This window comes from Camelina sativa, chromosome 11 (genome assembly GCF_030686135.1).
Source record: "Camelina sativa cultivar CO46 ecotype springtype chromosome 11, ASM3068613v1".
NCBI lineage: Eukaryota > Viridiplantae > Streptophyta > Magnoliopsida > Brassicales > Brassicaceae > Camelina > Camelina sativa.
In genome coordinates, this window is record NC_141890.1 from 35,633,570 (window position 1) to 35,652,326 (window position 18,757).

General features: G+C 35.9%; 2 protein-coding genes and 1 pseudogene across 3 annotated transcripts; 2 read left to right on the plus strand and 1 right to left on the minus strand.

Moving 5' to 3' along the window:
- Positions 1–272: 272 nt before the first annotated feature.
- Positions 273–1,313, minus strand: LOC147934857 (zinc finger BED domain-containing protein DAYSLEEPER-like). The gene is made up of 5 exons (XM_087472829.1): positions 987–1,313; positions 681–885; positions 577–579; positions 429–502; positions 273–311 (listed from the first exon to the last, which is right to left on the minus strand). Exons 1-5 carry the CDS (start codon positions 1,311–1,313, stop codon positions 273–275), a joined length of 648 nt encoding a protein of 215 aa, XP_087328955.1.
- Positions 1,314–13,826: 12,513 nt separating this feature from the next.
- Positions 13,827–15,047, plus strand: LOC104727460 (putative inactive histone-lysine N-methyltransferase SUVR2 pseudogene; annotated as a pseudogene).
- Positions 15,048–15,758: 711 nt separating this feature from the next.
- On the plus strand, positions 15,759–18,704 carry LOC104725040 (uncharacterized). Of its 2 annotated transcripts, none has more exons than XM_010443637.3 (9): positions 15,759–16,223; positions 16,322–16,420; positions 16,536–16,822; positions 16,921–17,122; positions 17,233–17,403; positions 17,498–17,598; positions 17,978–18,046; positions 18,144–18,175; positions 18,264–18,704. In XM_010443637.3, exons 1-9 carry the CDS (start codon positions 16,056–16,058, stop codon positions 18,320–18,322), a joined length of 1,188 nt encoding a protein of 395 aa, XP_010441939.2. In that variant the 5' UTR covers positions 15,759–16,055; the 3' UTR covers positions 18,323–18,704. The 2 variants fall into 2 exon arrangements, 1 of the variants encoding a protein (XP_010441939.2); XR_015571689.1 differs by having other exon boundaries at positions 15,813–16,223; positions 17,233–17,341; positions 17,457–17,598.
- The last annotated feature ends 53 nt before the right edge of the window (positions 18,705–18,757 follow it).

Genomic DNA, 18,757 nt, shown 5'->3' on the forward strand with positions numbered 1-18,757 from the left:
TGAAAACATTTCAGTTCAAGAGTTTTTTTATTAACTAACACACTAACATTGCATAAATCAAATGAAAACATTGATAAGTGAATCAAATCCGAAACTCAAACGTATTGATACATGAAGTCAAACTTGAAACAGAACTGAACTCAAACTAAAAAACTGCAACAACACTCAAATCTTCCACGCTCTCAAAAACCTGCAACACAGCTCTCAAAAACCTGCAACAACACTAAGACTCAAACTCTCAAAAACTTGCAACACAGCCCAAACTCAAGCTCTCAAAATCTGCAACAACTCAAACTCAAGTTCTCAAAAACCTGCAACAACACTCAGACTCAAACTCTCAAAAACTTGCAACACAGCCCAAACTTAAGCTCAAAAAATCTGCAACAACTCAAACTCAAGTTCTCAAAAACCTGCAACAACACTCAAACTTGTTCTCCGTCAACATCTTCATCATCTACAACATCTTCGGTCTCATCTTCACCATTATATACTTCATCTTCTTCTACATTTATTACAAAGTAACAATGTTAATACACAATTTAAGCTTTTACAACTTTAAAAAAATAATGTACATACCTCCTTCATAAGATTCAAAACCCTTTAGCCAATTGCGACAACATATAAGTGCTTGAACATTTTTCGGCAGACGGCCCTTCTATATTTGTTAAGAACTCTAGTACCAATACTGAAAAAAGATTCTAAAGCTACAGTGGAGATAGGAATGCTAAGAAGATCAAATGCCATGGAAGCCAGTTCTCCAAACCGTGAAGAGTTATTTTTCCAATACTTCAGACCATTCATTTCCAATGCAGGTTCATCTAAGTACATATCCAAAGATGACTTCCCATTGACAACAACATTTGCTATGCGAAAGGCAAAGAAATCCTATCAGCAGAACATAACATAACTTTCTGAAGGAAAAAAGAAACTGAAAAAAACAAAACATAATAAATACATATGTATCAAAACAGAACATAAGAACTTACACTGTAATTGCTAAAATTTCCTCTTGGTTCTTCATCATTCTGTGGAACATTTCCACTTGCCCTTGTTGGAGGTTGTGTTGTCTTTGACTGCTTCTCATATACTTCAAAAAGCTTATGTAGTTGATCTCGCAAATGTTCTATCTTTTTCTGACAGGAGCTCATATCAAGTTTTTCAAAACAAAATTCTGCAATTGTGAGTTTCAACCTTGGATCAAACACTGTAGCCATTGCAAAAGTGTCACTAACTACTGCCCAATACTTATCAAACTTCTCTTTCATTGGGATAACCATTTCTCTGATTACTTTATCTTGGTTATGCTCATTCATTGTCCGCCAATTTTGGATCTTCCAAACTTGCATAAAATACAAGTTTGAAGTTGGATATGTAGATCCAGAAATAAGATTCGTGATATGATCAAAAGGCTCTAAAAAATCACTCAGTTGCTTTAGTCGGTGCCATTCCTCATCTCAAGGGTGAAACTTATAGTTTTTGGGATCCATGACTTTGATTCCCAAATGCAGCTCGATACTTGAGGGCCCTGTCAAGCATTTTGTATGTTGAATTCCATCTTGTCTTCACATCCAACAGCAAACCAGCCTTCAGATTTAAAACCAACATTTTGAACACACTTTGCAAATAAAACCTCACAATGTCCAGATCCTTGAACAAATTTGATACTTTCCCTAATCTTATCTAATGAATCACCAACTTCTTCCAACCCCTTTTGAACAATGATATTAAGAACATGTGTTGCGCATCTGACATGGAAAAACTCTCCTCCACACAACATATCATCTTGGATCAAGAGCTGAGATTTGACGATGTCTTGCATTGTATCATTGTTGCTAGCATTGTCTACTGTTATGGAGAAAACTTTTTTATCAATTCCCCAATCCTTCCATTTCTCTAGAATCTCCATTGCTATGTATGTACCTGTATGTGGAGGAGGTAAAGCATTAAACACTAAGATCTTGTTTTTCAGCGTCCTGTGACTCTTGTGACTCCTATCAAAACAAAAGTAAAAAACTCTGTTACTAAAATATAATTTTGAAACAGGAACAGATCACAACTGAAAAAAAAAAAAAAAAAACAGAACAGATCACGGCTGAAAAAAAAAAAAAAAAAAAAAAAAAAAAAAACAGGAACAGATCACTTATCAATCATAGATGAACAAATCACATATTCACATATTAATCATACATGAACAAATCACATGAACCTGCAACTTAGAACACTAAACTGAAAATGCAGAAACTCTATCGACACTTTAACAGCAAGACAATCATACATAAACCTACAACTTAGAACACTAATCTGAAAATGCAGAAATTCTATTAACACTTTAACAGCGAGACAATCATACATAAACCTGAAACTTAGAATACTAAACTGAAAAAATCAAAAGTTCAAAACAGAATGTAATCAAAGGTCAATGATAAGTATGAAACATTACCATTATAGATGTGTTCAGATCTGTATAGCTTCAGCTTCCAAGCCTCCAATGATACTCACAAACAAAAATCTCTCAAGTCTCACCTCTATGTCGGAGTCGTAAGTCGTAAAAATAAAAGACTCTTCAGTTTCCTTGTTAAGCAAACTGAAAACACTCTTACGTCTAGGGTTTTCTATTATAAGTTTTACTCTAAAACTTTTAAAGAATCTAAGTGAAACAGAAGTTTCAAACAAAGGTTTTAGACTTTGACGGGTCGACCCGTAAACCCGCAATCTGCAATCCGCAATGGGTTAATCAGCTCCAACCTGCGACCCGTGATGGGCTAATCCGCTAGACCCACTATTTCATGGAAACAAAAGATTATGTCCAAGCCCGCCCCGCCATGATACTAAATGGGCTAGGCCCGCCGGTAGGAGGCCCGTTTGACACCTCTATTCGTGAGAGGTTCGTATTAATACGACAACGTTTTGGGAGGCTTTTGAGGAGGAAAGAACAATAGTGTCTTACCCGGAAAACAAAAATAATAACAAATTCAAAGATGTTATGAATGATTATATTGTTGTATGAATGCCCATTATCAGTCCATTAGTATAACCTCTAAACCTTAATATTGTATTTCTATATATGTTGTATCCTCTACCATAGAATAGACTAATATACAAGAGAACAATTCTCTATACCTCTTGTTATAACACGTTATCAACATATTCTAAAATAAAAAATAAAAAAACCCTAGCCGAAACCTCTGAGCAGCCATCACCGGACTTTCTTCTAAAACCAAGCCTTCTTCATCAATCAGAACTGATATGGACTTAATCTAGAGGACCAAACAAATTATTATCATCGGATGTTCATTTTATCTCTGTTTTGGATGACCTACACGAATCTCTCTTATTAAAGTAAGTACTCTTTCATACTTTTATAAAAATAAAATTTCATGGGTATATAAGGGTATTAGTAAAACCTTAATAGTTGATGAGCTATTGGTTTAAATTTCACCGAAAGTTTTAGATCGAACATGAACTATTATATGTTGAGTTTAATGTTTAATTGATTCGTCCGAACAGACACATATCTTATTATATAAAGCTTGATGTCAAAGTTATTCATTAACAATATCGTGACACGTGTCAATTGTATCATTTAGATGTTGACACATGTTAATTCTAAATTTATTAACCAGAATTAAACACAAACAAACCTTCAAACATAAACAAATCGAAAGTACAAAATTCTTAAAATTCTAATCAAACACAAACACAAGTGTTCCAAGCACAAACAAACCTAAAAATTCTAATCAATCCAATGAAAATTCTAATCAATATAATCAACTAAAAATTATAATCTTACCAAGTGGTTCCACGCTCTAATGTGGGAGAGAGGACAGTGGTATACAACTGACGGCCTGACTGGACAAGCATGTCATGTAAAAAAGCGAGTATATCAGCTGGGAGATTTGATTGCCTTAAACCGTCATCCTCAGAATCAGCTTCGTCTTCTTCTTCCTCATGTGAGTTTTGCGCTTGAGAAATGTGATGCGATGCAGAGGCTGCTCGAGATTGAGAAGAGGGTGGACGATGATTTGAGACTTGAGGAGACTGTCGAGGTACAGGAGACTTTCGAGGATGATTCGTGACTGAAGATTGAGGAGACTCTCGAAGTTCACTCGAGAATTCTGGTGGATTCGTTGCAGAGGCGAAAGGTTGAGGAAAAGGACGCTTGATTGGAGCTTCGCTGAAAGGGGATGCTCCAGGAAAGTTCCTTGAGTTCTTAAAAAGATTTGTCGGAGGTGGATAGTCTCTGTAAGTAGGTGTAGGTCTCGCTGGAGGTTGGAGGATTGGGACAGGAATTCTCTGAGAATCAGTGTCTGGGTCTCGTTGGTTCGTCGGCGTGAAGTCATACTGGTTGGGAAGATTGGCGGGTCTTTGATTCGCCATTTGTGAGGTTCCAGAGGTTCGATATGAGGGGTTTCTTCTTCTTCCTCCTCTTTTCTTTACTCCAGCCATCAAAATCGAGAGATACAAGGAGGTTTCTCGATTGAGAGGAATTTAGATCTAGGGTCTTGAGGTTTCGTCTGAAACAATTCATCGTTTCGTCTTGAAAAAGAAGCAACAATTGAGAAAAGAAATGAAGAATTAGGGTTTGTTCGGGGAAGAAAACGAATAAGAATTGGGCTTTCGCCGTTTTGTTACGGCCCAAATTTTGTTAAGGCCCAAATTAAATAAAGCAGTCGCTAAATAGTAGCTCTTTAGTTGCAACTTTTAGTGACTGTCAAATTGGTCTCCAAATTAGTCGCAAATTGGCGACTACACTGCGACATTTTAGTAGCCATTCAGTAGCAAAACAATCGAAATTCAGTTGCTAAATTTAGCGACTATGTTTTAAGTCGCAACTTGCAGTCGACAATTCCATGTTTTCTTGTAGTGATAATACATGACCCAATTTGAGAATGTTTTTAATTACAGAGTGAGATTCTAATCTAGATTGATAGACATGAAGTGTCATCATCTCGAGGGGGAGAATTCATGAATCCCACATACAGAGGTGATGGAACAAATATAAGATTATGTTCACATCCAAAATGAGTTTAACCACTCATATGAAAGACCAAATCTTGAGGATTTGAAACGTAATTATGTTGAGACAATAAGCAAAGAAAATACTTTGAAATCATAAGTATTACCCAAGACAAGAAAAGTATTTTAGAGATTATATGCATTATCTAGATAAAATGCTTATAATAAACCAGAAGGTTTCATGAAAATCTCACAGTTTGGCATGACCGGTTAAACCATTCTGGTTCAGTAGTGATGCGAAAGAATAATAAGAAATTTCTGAAAATATTCATTAGAGAACCTAAAGAGTTTTCCTAGTGTTATGTGTGCTGCTTTACAAAGCAAGCCAATTATATGGTTTTCACCGACCACATGAATTTGGATAATGTCAATTTTATGGTACGTATATAAAGAGATAATGTGGACTGATCATCCGCTATATATGTTTGTTATCAATATGCAATCTTGAGGTTGCAAGAGTATTTGGTTAATTGACAATGGTGGTGCAACCATGCTAAGTAATTGACATAAATGACTCTAGATATCAACAAATTCGCATCGGGCCAACAAATTATCATGAGTATTCCCCATTACAATTGGTTTGGGTCAGAAACCAGATATATTCCATCTAAATGTGTTATACATGTTAAGTTGCTCCACCACAGTGATTAAGATGGGATTTGAAAGAATGTTGGAAATATGTTGGATATAAATCTCTCTTGATGATTGAATATTTGGAGATGTAGAGATTGTTGTTTCAGTGAGTCAGTCTTTCCAACATGAGGGTGATAAAATAAACAGCTGGTAAAGAATTATATTGGAAAAAATTATCTTGATCCTCGTACTGAGAAATGTGCGCTATAATTTCAAAAGATAATTTATTGGCGAAGTTTAGCAAAGATGATAAAAGCATGCCAGAACCATTTTCTGACCATGGTTGTGAGAAGTCACATATACCAGCTGTGCTCCAATTAATATTAATGTCCTAGAAGGATAAGATCAACAGCTAGTAAGTCTAAAAATCACATGAAGTGTGATATACTTATGGTTCCAAATATAAGCATCCTCGGAAAAGAAAATGAGCAGAAATTAATATGGCACGAGGAAGCATAGAGTTATAAAAAATCTCTAGAAAGATCTAGAGACTTAGACATGAGTAAGAAAGAGTTTCAGGTACCTGAGAATCATAATGAAAGGAAATCTCAACAAGTTGAGTCATGTCTAGAAAGAAAAGGAACCAAAAAGCAAATCGACGTCGTAATATGTTTGCATGCAATGTTGGAGTTGATGATGTTATGGATAAAAATCGAGGATCATAAACCGCGGTTAATAGAAAAAGTTTTATTGAAAAATGTACACAAATAATGTTTTGTTAATCATTAAAAAAGTAACTATGAAATAGTTCAAGTCTCTTAAAGAGATAATATTTGGACTTGTAGTCCTTACACTTGAATGTGTAAAATGAATAGGACATAAGTGGATCTGTATGAGAAATAAAGTATGTGTAGAAGTACAATGATTCTCATAAATACTTGATATTTATTATGAGAAATGCACTCTCATATGGTGGAAGCAACTATTTAGATCCCTTATGAGTTTGAAAATAAGGCAAGACTTGATTTAGTCTATTTAGAAGGTTTTAAAACTATAAAAGATATCCCTTAAAGTAATTATATTGCTAATTATATTGCTAGAAGCAATATTTTATAGTTCTCGAGAATATTGTAAAAGCAATAAAAAGTCTTGATGCCTTTTAACACCTTTGGAGAAAAAAGGTTGAGAGTTTATCTCTATGAGGGAATCCTGTGTGGAGATCATTGTTGTTGATCTTAGGGATCTCATAGTGGGTTGAAAATAAATCAGGAACAAGCTAAGTGAATATCTTAGGGTTGTGTAAATCTGATATTGAACACTAATTGCAATTGTGTTCAAGAAGTATTTTCAAGAAAGTTTGAGGACGTATGCCTTTGTTGAACCTTGTTAAAAGAAAAATTATATGTGTCTTTTGTCTCTTCAGCAATTACAAGCGGTTCTTGTTAAAAGAAAGGTACAAGAACAAGTGCAAATATGTTGATGATGAAAATGTTATCTAATCTCCAGTAGAGATTTCATATACCAATGAATATATGGAGAAATAATCAGTGATAAAATATTACTCCTTAAAGATGGAAAAATCAGATTGTATAAGATCAGATATTTCATGAAATTTCTTGAGGTTACAGATTTGGCATCTGATGAAAGAGATTTTATTTCAGGATGCTTACTTCATCTTACATAGAAAAATAGTCTAGTAGTACCATACTAAGAAGAAGATTTGAAAGAGAATGTTTTACAAGGAGATTATGAATAACTCCTATGTATAAGATTATTGTTTGGAAGATTGTATGTAAACGAAGATTGGACTTAAATTTCAAATAGATCTTCTATATGAAAGGGGTTCAAATGACTTGAAGTTCAATGACTCAGGAAAATATATAATGATCATATAAGTTTTGTACACTAAAGCACCGTTTATAACAGTTCCGAATAGATGATATATATGATCATAATGCATAACCTGAAGATGATGCTTTAAGGGGGAGAAATACGATCATGTGCATGGTTGTACTCTTTTTCCATTATCATGGTTTTAATCACATTGGGTTTTTCCATGAAAGGTTTATTAATGAGACAACAAAGAACACACGAAAGATAAACACCTAAAAAGGAATATTATGATTCCAATTGTGAAAGACTATCATATTCAAAGTCTTTGACATACATTGATGAGATCGTGAGAGACGAAGATAATGATCAAGATGAGTCATTTAAGAGACCAATAACCTGCAGAAGAATGGTGATGTACGGTGATATACATGTCCTACAAATTTGTTCAAGTGAAGATTTGGCGAACCATTTACTAAGGCATTTTCCAACTACTACTTCAAGAAGTTACTTCATCATATTGGATTGCGACATTTCGAAGATTTCAAGTGATGTACTCAAGAGGGGGAGTAAAAGCGCGCTGCACTCTTTTTCCCTTAACCATGGTTTTTCCCACTGGTTTTTCCTGGTAAGGTTTTTAACGAGGCAACATCTTATACGCGCATTTGGGACTATATGTTTATTTTGGTCATCTAGGGGGGAATTGTAACATCCGCGAACCAAATTGGGGATTTTGGGAGTGGGTGTCGATCGACACCAAGAGGAGTGTCGATCGACACCATAAATTTTGGTTTGATCGGGTTGATTTGAATTGTCGTTTTGGCTCAGTTTTGTTCAAGTGAAGCTCCTAACCGATGTATTTAAAGAGGAAGTTGACGAAAAGGGTTTTGGGGAGGTGTTATTTTGTCACTGTTTCATAGTTTTTAGAGAGAAAAGAGTGTTCTTGAGAGTTGGAGGCTTTTTGGAGAGATTCTTAGCTGGTTTTGAGAGATCTGTTCCTGAGGAGTGGAGATCTAGAGCTAGGAACGAAGGAGAAGCTTCCTAAGGTGTTAGATTCGTCAGTTTGGGTCAGAAACTTTCTGCAAAGAGGTGAGTACATGACCATGGCTGATCTAAGTCTGAGATCTCTTTTGTTTTGCTTGTTCTATGTTTTTTGTGGTGTTTTCTTGCTTGTGGTGGTTGTATTATGGTTCTCATAGGTTCCTGAAGCTTTTGGGTGAGTTTGGGACGGATTAGAAATGGTTAGAAACGAAGATTCGATGATCGACTTCGAGCAGAACGCGTCTGCAGAGTCGGTGTCGATTGACACTAGGTGGTTGTCGGTCGACACCAAGTAGGAGTCAGTGTCGATCGACACCAACTTGTTTGTCGCTTGGTTTTCAGGTTTGTTGTGTTGTTTGTGTTGCTTAACATTGGAATCTCAGTTGCTTGTGTGTATAGCCCAGTAGATGGCAGGATTGCCTCACTAAGTATTTGTGATAATACTTACGCATCTCAATTGTTGTTGGTGGTGTGCAGGTATGTGGCTTGGAATCATGGCGATGAGGAAGAGGATGAGCTAGGGTCTCGGTTATTGTGTTATGGTTATGTTATTGATGTGGGAACCTTGGATAAAGTTATGTTAGGTTGTTGGATAGAATGGTTAGAATTGTTATTGTATTGATGATATGTTGGTTTTGTATTGTTGGTATGTTTCCGCTGTGCATATTGGTTGTTGTTGGTTTAATGATGAATGGTGGTTTGGTTGGTTTAATTAAGTAGTATGGGATGCTTAATTATATATTGTTATTATTAAAAAAAAAAATGGGTCGGGTTGTTTATGAATGATTATATTGTTGTATGAAGGCTCATTAATATAAACCCTAAACTCTAATATTGTATCTTTGGCTATATATGTTGTATCCTCTGCAATAGAGTAATATATAAGAGAACAATTCCCTAAACCTCTTCTTATAACAAATGAATATTTTTTTTTTTCACAACTGTTTTTATTTATGATATATAAAGTCAAATGTGACAAGCCAATATTACAAACAGACCAAAGCCCTACAAACAAACCAAAATAAATAAGTCTAAATAAACAAGCCAAACATAAAAGTCCAGGCCCAAATTATAAAACCCTTCCTTGAAGATTGAAGAGGATCTGTGAACCATAAAACACTTGGCAAAAGAGTAACATGATAGATGACGAAAACTAATCAGAAAATAAAATAAAATTCACTAACTATTTCAATCATAAATTTATAGTTTTATACTAATATTTTCCATATAAAATATAATATCTATAGCTATCATTTTGCTCATTATGCCATATAGTTTTAATATATATTAATTTTTATAGTAGGTCTATATTAAATTAAAAGCTTTCGTTTCTTTTCTAAAGTTCGTTAAAATCTTAGAGTTTACATGTAACAGAAAAGTCATCGAGAATGTGTTCCCCGCAGGTACCATGATTGGGATACTTGCCCAACTGGGCCAAGTATTGGTAGTCAGCGTAGAGGAGCATAAGCACAATGGCAAAAAAGAGGAAGGTTAAAATCTTAGAGTTTATATGTAACAGAAAAGTCATCGAGAATGTGTTCCCCGCAGGTACCATGATTGGGATACTTGCCCAACTGGGCCAAGTATTGGTAGTCAGCGTAGAGGAGCATAAGCACAATGGCAAAAAAGAGGAAGGTCAAATCGACTCAATTACAGCAATGAGAAACAAATTCTTACAGATTTTAATGATCTACTCTATTTTTGTACACCTTCATTTTGGAGCGAAGCTTGTACAGTAAAACCTCTATAAATTAATACTCTATAAATTAATAAACATTATAAATAAATAAATTTTGCTAGTCCCAAGTCGGGACAGTGTAAAAAATAATAAAATGCGATAAAATAATAAAATAATAATTTTCTTAAAATTCTCATGTAAAATATGGTCCCAATAATATCATAAATTAATAATCATGTAAATTTACATATATATATATATATATGCCGATATAGTAAAGTATGTTTCTCTGAAACCTCATATCTATAAAACAATTGTTATGTTGTATCTTCAAACTATAATGATATCAAATATTCTATAACATTTCATAAAACAGCTAAATTTTTTTAAAGTTTTCAATTTCTAAATATGCATCATTTACATTTTGATAGTTTGATAGACTATTAAAATACGATAATTGATATTCTTATTCATAAATTTGAATATTTATGTCATGTGTATAAGTGAATTTGTTTATAATATTTGTAATTCATTGTCAATAATATTTTTTAATTATTTCAAATTCAATTCTAATACCATAAAATTTATAACATCCAAAATTCTAATCTTATTTTACAAAATTGTCTCAATTCATAAATTTTTTAAAATTAAACAATTAAAAATATACCTATAAATTATTACTTTATACTATAAAATAATTATTATTAATTTATATATAAATTAATATCACTATAAATTAATAAATGTTTTGGTCCCAACATTATAAATTTTATAGAGGTTTTACTGTAGTTGCTCTTCTACAAGATTCTGGATGAAGTCATCTGTGGACCGTGCGGCTTGGCCTCACTTGCCGCTATGAACTCAATGATAAACGTGCCTTTTGCAATTATCATGGGATGTGTGTATGCCCTCTTTGTCTTATGCAGATTTATCATTGCCTATCTTTCTCGTGGAAACCAGTAGCTTTTAGTAGATATAGAGGCTATCTGATGATATATTGTAATGATCTTGATATAATCAATGTATAAAAGCACTTACAATTCATTATCACTTTGCTTTAGTAAACTTTAGTAAGTATTGATTATGGTAGTAAGCGCTAGCTTCTCTGTAAGCTCTAGTAGTTCTGAGTATTTTCTGCAACTTGTGTATTTGCATTTACGGCTAGGTAGATGTCTGGTTTCTTGGTCCTTCTACTTAGTAATTTCTTCTAATTTTTCCGGCAAAAGTCTTCTCCTTTTTGAGTCTCATCGTGATCTGAAAGCTTCTCTGGAAGTATTAGTGAAGAACCTTCTCACCCTTTATGATAAAAACTGGGAGTTGTTCCCTGAAGAAGACTACAGGTTTCTTGCTGATGCTAAATTCGATAGCCAAGAAGCGTGTTCATCGAACTGAACATGGCGGGAGACGTACAAGCGGCCAGTCGGTATATGTAGACAATAATAAGCACTTTGAGTTGTAGAATAGTCAAGAAAGACACATCGTAGGGATCGGTCTGCAAGTTTGTGTGGAGCATACGGCCTTAGCCAAGGAAAATATAGACAGCCGAAGACACAAAGCTTCTCATAGTGCGGTGCCACATTAAACAGCTTCTGAAAGGGTGATTGCATGTCAAGAACAGGAGTTGGAAGTCTGTTGATCAAGAACACAACAGTGGCAAAGGCGTATGGCCAATACTCTTTAGGAACCGAGGCAGTGGTGAGAAGTGTTAGTCCCGTCTCCACAATATGACGATGCTTCCTCTCAGAGATGCCATTGTGTTCAGGAGTGTGAGGAGGTGAGGTAAGGTGGGAGATGCCGTGAGCCGAAAGAAAGCTTCGTAAGGCCACAAACTCGCCCCCATTATCTGTAAAGAGAGTACCAATGCGGGTTTGGAAGCGATTCTCAACAAGAGCTTTGTAGGCGGTGAAGACATTGTGGACATCGGATTTTTGTTTAAGTGGATATAACCAAGTGTATCTGGTGAAGCGGTCTACAAGAATAAGGTAATATTTGAAATTGTCTTGAGAAAGTATTGGCGAGGTCCAAACATCAGAATATATGTATTCAAGTGGGCGAGTAGAGGTGATTGTAGTGTTTGAGAAAAGAAGTTTATGAGTTTTATTACTGAGACAATCAGAACAAGACATAGGTGTTTGAGTAGAAGAAGCAACATGTAAAGAAAACTTTGAAAGAACATTATTAAGAATAGGAGGTGATGGGTGGCCTAAACGAGAGTGCCATGAGAAGAGGTTGGGTTTTGGGCCAGCGGAGGAAAGCAATGCAGTAGCGGTTGGGTTCTTCACTGGCCACACATACAGCTTGTTAGTTGTCCGACCTTGGAGTAACGGGACCCCGTACTTAGATCCTTCACCTGAAAGGATGCAGGAAAGAATTCCACAGAAACTTGGTTAGCATTACAAAGACGGTAAACCGAGATAAGACTCTTGCGTATGTTTGGAACACATAGGACTTTGTCTAATAGTAATGTGCGAGTTTGAGAGGGGAGTAAGATTGAACTGATATGAGAGATAGGCATGGTGGAGCCATCAGCAATAACAAGATCATCACCACCATTGTACGGCTGGTGAAGGGAGAGGCTGTTGAGATTGGAGGTTATGTGATGTGTTGCTCCACTGTCGAGTACAGCCATGTGAGCCCGAGGTTGCCATGGAGTGAAGGGACTGGTTTGGCATTGCGATGAAGACTGAAACGAGTTAAGCTGAGGACAGCGGCAAGCACTGGGACCGTGAACGTTGCAGATTTGACACTTACAAAGGTATGGCTTGGAGTGACTGTTGTTGTTGTTGGTGTTGTGCGACCAGTTACCATAGTTAGGTCGCTGCTGAGATGAGGAAAACCGATTGGTGTTCCTGTTGGAGTTGTTGTTGTTGTTATTGTTGGTGTTGTGGTGAGCTTGGCGGTGTTAAACGATATTAGCAGATGCAGGAAACAGAGTAGGTTGAGCAGCAGCAGCGGCAAGAAGTCGAGATTCACGGTTGCATAGTCGCTCATGCACATCGGTGATGGTGGGAGTAGCATCTTTGCTCTCAATCTGGTCAATTACTGGTTTGTAATCATCGTGAAGACCTTCAAGGATCTTCTCAATTTGATCTTCGTGATCAAGTGGTTTACCAAGAACTGCAAGTTCATCAAAGCGAACAACAAGACCACGAACATATTCATCAATAGATTTACCACCCTTCGTCCATACCTTGATTTGATTCTTGATCTGTTGAACATGGCCACGACTCGGTTTAGCAAAAGTGTCAGCAAGAGTCTCCCAAACCTCAGCAACGGTTTGAGCACGTGACACCATAGGTTGTACGGAAGGCGACATGGCACCAAGTAAGGCGTTGTAGAGAAGGCGGTCTTGGCGTTTCCAGAAGACAAAGTCCGGATTTGGTGTCGTGGAGTCAGCCGTTGTCAATGTGGGAGGTGGTGGAGGAGTAGATCAAGGCATGGATCTGCAGACTCCACATGAGGTAGTTGGTTTCAGTAAGCTTCGTGACATTGGCAGTGTTGACGTTGAAGAGAGGCTGCGTCGAGGTTAAGATAACATCACTAATGGAGGGAGAGGTATTGTTGGATGTAGCCATTGCTTGGAGTTGTAGGGAGGCAGCGTGAAAAAAAAAAAAAAAATTAGGTTTTAGGTTATGATCGTTGCTCTGGTACCATATAAGTAATGAGTATTTCAATATATCAAATGGGAGAGAAGTTACAAACATATATATACTAACCGAGGGAGACTAGGGTTCATATATTTACAAAGAGACCCTTATACTTATAAACATATATACATATCTACTCTAATAGAGAAAACAAATGGACATGTGGAAGACATGGTTGGTGAAGCAGTAAGTACTTTTGATGGTATTACCAATGATGTTCCTCCTATAACTGCTGGGAGATTGAGTGAGCAGAAGCTAGCTTCAACCGTAGAAGATCCTTCAGCACTTGAATTAGCTTCTTCTGCTTTGGGCGAGGTGAAGCTTAATCTTAGTTTTGCTCCTGCAACTGGAAGAACAAATCAACATGTACCTTCTATGGAGGAACTACGAAGAGCAATGGAGGAAAAATGTCTCCGATTATACAAAATACTGGACCCCAACTTTTCTGTGATTGGTTTTATGAACGACATCTGTAGCTACTACCTGGACCTGTCAACAAAGGGGAAGATTCATCGAACCAGATGCCAAAACCCTTGCCATTTGTCACAACGAACATTGATGCATTGAAGAAATCTGCAGCAAGTATGGCTTTTACTTCTCAGGGCAGTAATGATCATATGGGAGTTGTTGAAAACGTTTCAGTTGATGATTCCATGGGTTTAGTAGTTGTTCCTGAATGCCAACTTTCTGCGGATGAGTGGAGATTGATGAGCAGCATCGGGGACATCACTCTAGGGAAAGAAACAATTGAGATTCCTTGGGTGAATGAGGTCAACGACAAGGTTCCTCCAGTTTTTCGTTACATAGCCCAAAGTCTTGTGTATCAAGATGTTGCAGTGAAGTTTTCTCTTGGGAATATTAGGGATGACCAATGTTGTTCCTCTTGCTGTGGAGATTGCTTGGCTCCGTCAATGGCATGCAGTTGTGCAACTGCATTTAATGGCTTTGCATACACAGTAGATGGCCTCCTACATAACGATTTTCTGGAACAGTGTATCTCTGAGGCTCGTGATCCGCAGAAACAAATTGTGCAGTATTGCAAAGAATGTCCTTTCGAGAAAGGTCAAAAAGAAGTAACTCTGGAACCGTGCAAGGGGAATCTAAAGAGAAAGGTCATTAAAGAATGTTGGAACAAGTGTGGTTGCATGAGGAAATGTGGCAACCGAGTTGTCCAACAGGGGATTCACAACAAGCTGCAGGTAAACTACTCCGTAAACAGACTAATTATTTATTCAAATTACTATAAGTTGAAGGGGCTCTGAAATTGAGTTTGTCATGTTAATGTTAAGTGTTAACTACTCCGTAAACAGACTAATTATTTATTCAAATTACTATAAGTTCAGTTGACAAAATAAATAAAACCAAACTTGCATATTTTTATATTTTCATATTACAAAATAACAAGTAAAAATTATCAACTCAATGTGGTAATGAAGATTAATTTTGAGAAATCTTCATAGCACATTCATATGTTATACGAAATTAATAATGTTTTATAACAATATCAGTCGTGTAATTGATTATCCAATATGTATCAGCAATGTTCAAGAAAGCGTTAGGCAGTATCTGGGCGTTGACCCAGTGCCTAACTCCTAAAACGCTTAGTCGAAGCCTTTTTAGACGGTTTAGGCGTTTACAACATAAAACATTATATATATATAATTATATCAAAATATATGTTATAAAAATAAAATAAAATATAAATTATAAACAAAGTAACAAAAATATATTTATTTAAGTTATATTAACAACATATAAATGTTTATAATTACATATATATATATATAAACATAATAATTTAAATATATGTAATTTAAAAATCAAAAATAAATATTAAAATAAAATTTATGTAATTTTAAGCGGTTTAGGCGATTATCTAGGCGTCTGCTGAGCGCCTAGCGTCTAAATGGCCGCCTAGACTGCTGTGTATCAGTAAGTAGTATAAACGAGGTCTGGTCCAGTTCGGTTAACGTACACATCCTAGCGTTTTCTCATAAAAAAAAATTATTAAACATCTTGTGGTTTTCAATACAAAAACAAAAACGTCACGAAGTCTTACTTAGAAAACGGAAACCTTTATTGATCAGAATATCTCTTCTAGGGTACACTACACGACGGCGAGAACGCGCGGGAAAGAACCCAAACGCACAAAAAAGCTTTTCAATGGAGATTCTAATAAAGATCATGCCTCACGCCGATCGATCAAATCGCTTGTGCTTTTGTGAAATTAGGGTTTCGCTCATTCGAATTGAATCAAAATTAAGAAGAAAATGGTTTGGAATTACCCAGAAATCTCCAAGGAAGATTTCGTAAAGCTATTGAAAGGGTTTGTGGATTTGCTAATTTTAGCATCTGGGTTTCAATCTTCTGGTGTTCCTTCTCATTGGGATGCTGAGAATTGCAAGAAAGCTCTTCATTGGGGTCTCTTCTTCGAAAATGTTGGCCTTTTCTCTCTCTCACTCTCTCTTCCGTTAATATTAGCTTCTGTTTTCTCCATTGCTTTAGTTTTGTTTATGGGAGGATTCGTGTTTTTTAGGTTGTAAGAAGCATAACTAGTTCAGACCTGTTTGGGGAATCTATGAGTGAGCTTGACGAAGCTATATCGGAGATGAAAGCTAACCCTTTGTTCCCAAAGGTTGTGTTTTTTTTTTTAGGTTTTTGCTTATCAGTGTCTTCCCAAAGATTGTGTTTTTTAGGTTTTGATTCTAATTTTCTGGAATTGTTGTTTTTGTTTTGGAGAAAAATTTCAGGGTTTGGAGGACTTGTCATCGGATAGTCTTTTAAAGGGGAGAGAATTTGTATTAGAGCATTTGATGAATAACTCGGGATTAAAAGATAAACAACTCCAAGCTGTTCTGGTTGCAGGGGTCGAATTAGGCGATGGTATTACAGATATAATTGATGGGAAGCTTTGCAAGAGGCAATCTGTTGTGTCTTGTGTATCAGCACTTGAGAATGGTTTGGAGATCCTTTACAAAAAAAACATTGAGGGAGAAGAGTCGTTACAGAGAGAAGACAAGGATGAAACTTTGTTGGGGTATGTATGCTTTTTGAAGTACAAGATAACATTATATATTGAAATAATCTTGTTGTGCTTGTTGATGAGCTTGATGTGATTCTATTCTTTTTTCGTAGCTCGGGACAACAGCCTATTGAACTTTTGACATGGAACATCTGGCAATCGAGAGGTGTATCTTATTTTCTTAGTAAGAGAACTTTAAGATTGGTATCTGGAGCAAGCTTGATATTTTCTGCACCAAAAGCTCAGTGGACAGAAACGTTAAGAAGGCTGCGTGTGTCATCCGAGAATGATGATGTTGTATTCATCGAAAAGATTGTAAGTTGATCTGACTTTTGAACTAGTTGTATCAACTTTGTCCTCTTTTGTTTATAAGAAAAGTTAGTCATTCTTACTGGAACACTTGTGGTGATACTGCTTGCGGGCAGGAGCTTTTGTTACTAGGATGTGTAACAAGCAGGTGGACTTATTTAATCGAAGGTTTCATGTCAGCTTCCTACAAATCTGTCACTGTGTCAGAACAATACGAGGAGTTATGTAAGCTGCTTCTTCAAAGATCTAAAAGTTTAAAACAGAACGAGATTGTTTTGAATTCAAAGGTCAATTTTCTCAAATCCCAATTTAATTGTGTGCCTTGACATTTGCTATATAGGTAACACATGTTTCCAACGTTCTTGGTTTCCTCTTGGATAGGTTGAAGAGATTCTCGAGTATCTAACAGAAATACTAGAGAGTCGTTTTCATCACCTCTGGAAATTGCCTTCTGCTTTTGCCGCAGCTGCAATACCGTCATGGTAAGTTCAACTGTAAAATTTATCATTTGACATTTAATTTAATTATATCTTCTGTTTTCTGGCTTACAAATAATACCAGTCAAAAGCTTCATATGGTCTCTTTGTAGTTCTGGTTGTTGAGAATTCGATAATGAAATTTTGATTGAGTGGCTTTAAACGCAAATTATAGAACATCAAAGTATGTCTCTCTAATAGAAGTGAATCTATCATAATATTCAATACTTAAAAGAGTAAAATTTTCACCTGAACAAACTCATGCAAGTGCTATGTATCATGTTGTTTCATTTGTGATATATTCATTCATACACATGCTAAATTTTGTATTTTGTTTGTGTTTAACATAACATTTTGTAAAAGATTTTGAATTATGGTATCACAGGTCACCTCTGTTTGGTCAGTATTTTGGCGAAATAGAGAAACATCTGAAACTTGACCACTCAACAACAAGGTTTAAGTTCGTCTCTAAACATCATTTTCACATTGTTCTTGAATCTATAAACAGTTAAAAGCCGACACCGATATATCAATGTCCTTCTCTTCTGCAGATGTTGTAGCTGCGAAAAAGAGCACAAGGACTGTAAGCTACACAACTACCCTTGAATCTTATAAGTTCCCTTGTGATATTTTTTGCAATGACCTTGATAACATTGTCTTAATACGTCTAGGTGAGCTCGTGGAAAGAGTTTGGTGCTTGTACGTATTCCATATCTGCGGAAGCCACTAGATAGAATAACTAATGGTCATTGATCAATAAAAGAAGATCAGTTTCGTTTCTTCTTGGTAAGACCACGTTGTTGATGCAGATGTTTTGTCACTATGTCTTATGGCTATTTATCTTGCGTTTGCGATTACACGAAAGAACAAAATCACGATCGATGCAATAAATAGCATGATGGATAAGTAACAAGAAACCTCCAGAAATGTATTGTTTTCTGGTTCGAGATATTTCTTCCTTGCTTTTGTTTTGTTTCTTTTAGATGTTTAAAATTGAATTCTCTTTTGTTTAATTTTGTTATCAGTCCTTGTCTTTTTGACTCGTGTATCTTTGCTTTTACGTCATGTAAACAAGAAAGCACTTATTACGCGTAGGGTCTGTTTTTTAGGCATATAATCTTTGTCTTTTTGGTATATCCTTGTAAGCAATCAACGTCAAGATCTA

Bases quoted from the DNA above. Each gene is read 5' to 3' on its own strand.
- LOC147934857 (XM_087472829.1), bottom strand. From the start codon at position 1,313: ATGAATGAGCATAACCAAGATAAAGTAATCAGAGAAATGGTTATCCCA. The intron at 886-986 runs GTAAGTTCTTAT...TTCTGCTGATAG, and splicing joins GAAATTTTAGCAATTACAGT to GATTTCTTTGCCTTTCGCAT. The intron at 312-428 runs GTTTGAGTGTTG...GTGTTGTTGCAG, and splicing joins AAGATGTTGACGGAGAACAA to GTTTTTGAGAACTTGAGTTT.
- LOC104725040 (XM_010443637.3), top strand. From the start codon at position 16,056: ATGGTTTGGAATTACCCAGAAATCTCCAAGGAAGATTTCGTAAAGCTA. The intron at 17,404-17,497 runs GTCAATTTTCTC...CCTCTTGGATAG, and splicing joins AGATTGTTTTGAATTCAAAG to GTTGAAGAGATTCTCGAGTA. The intron at 18,176-18,263 runs GTAAGCTACACA...TAATACGTCTAG, and splicing joins CGAAAAAGAGCACAAGGACT to GTGAGCTCGTGGAAAGAGTT.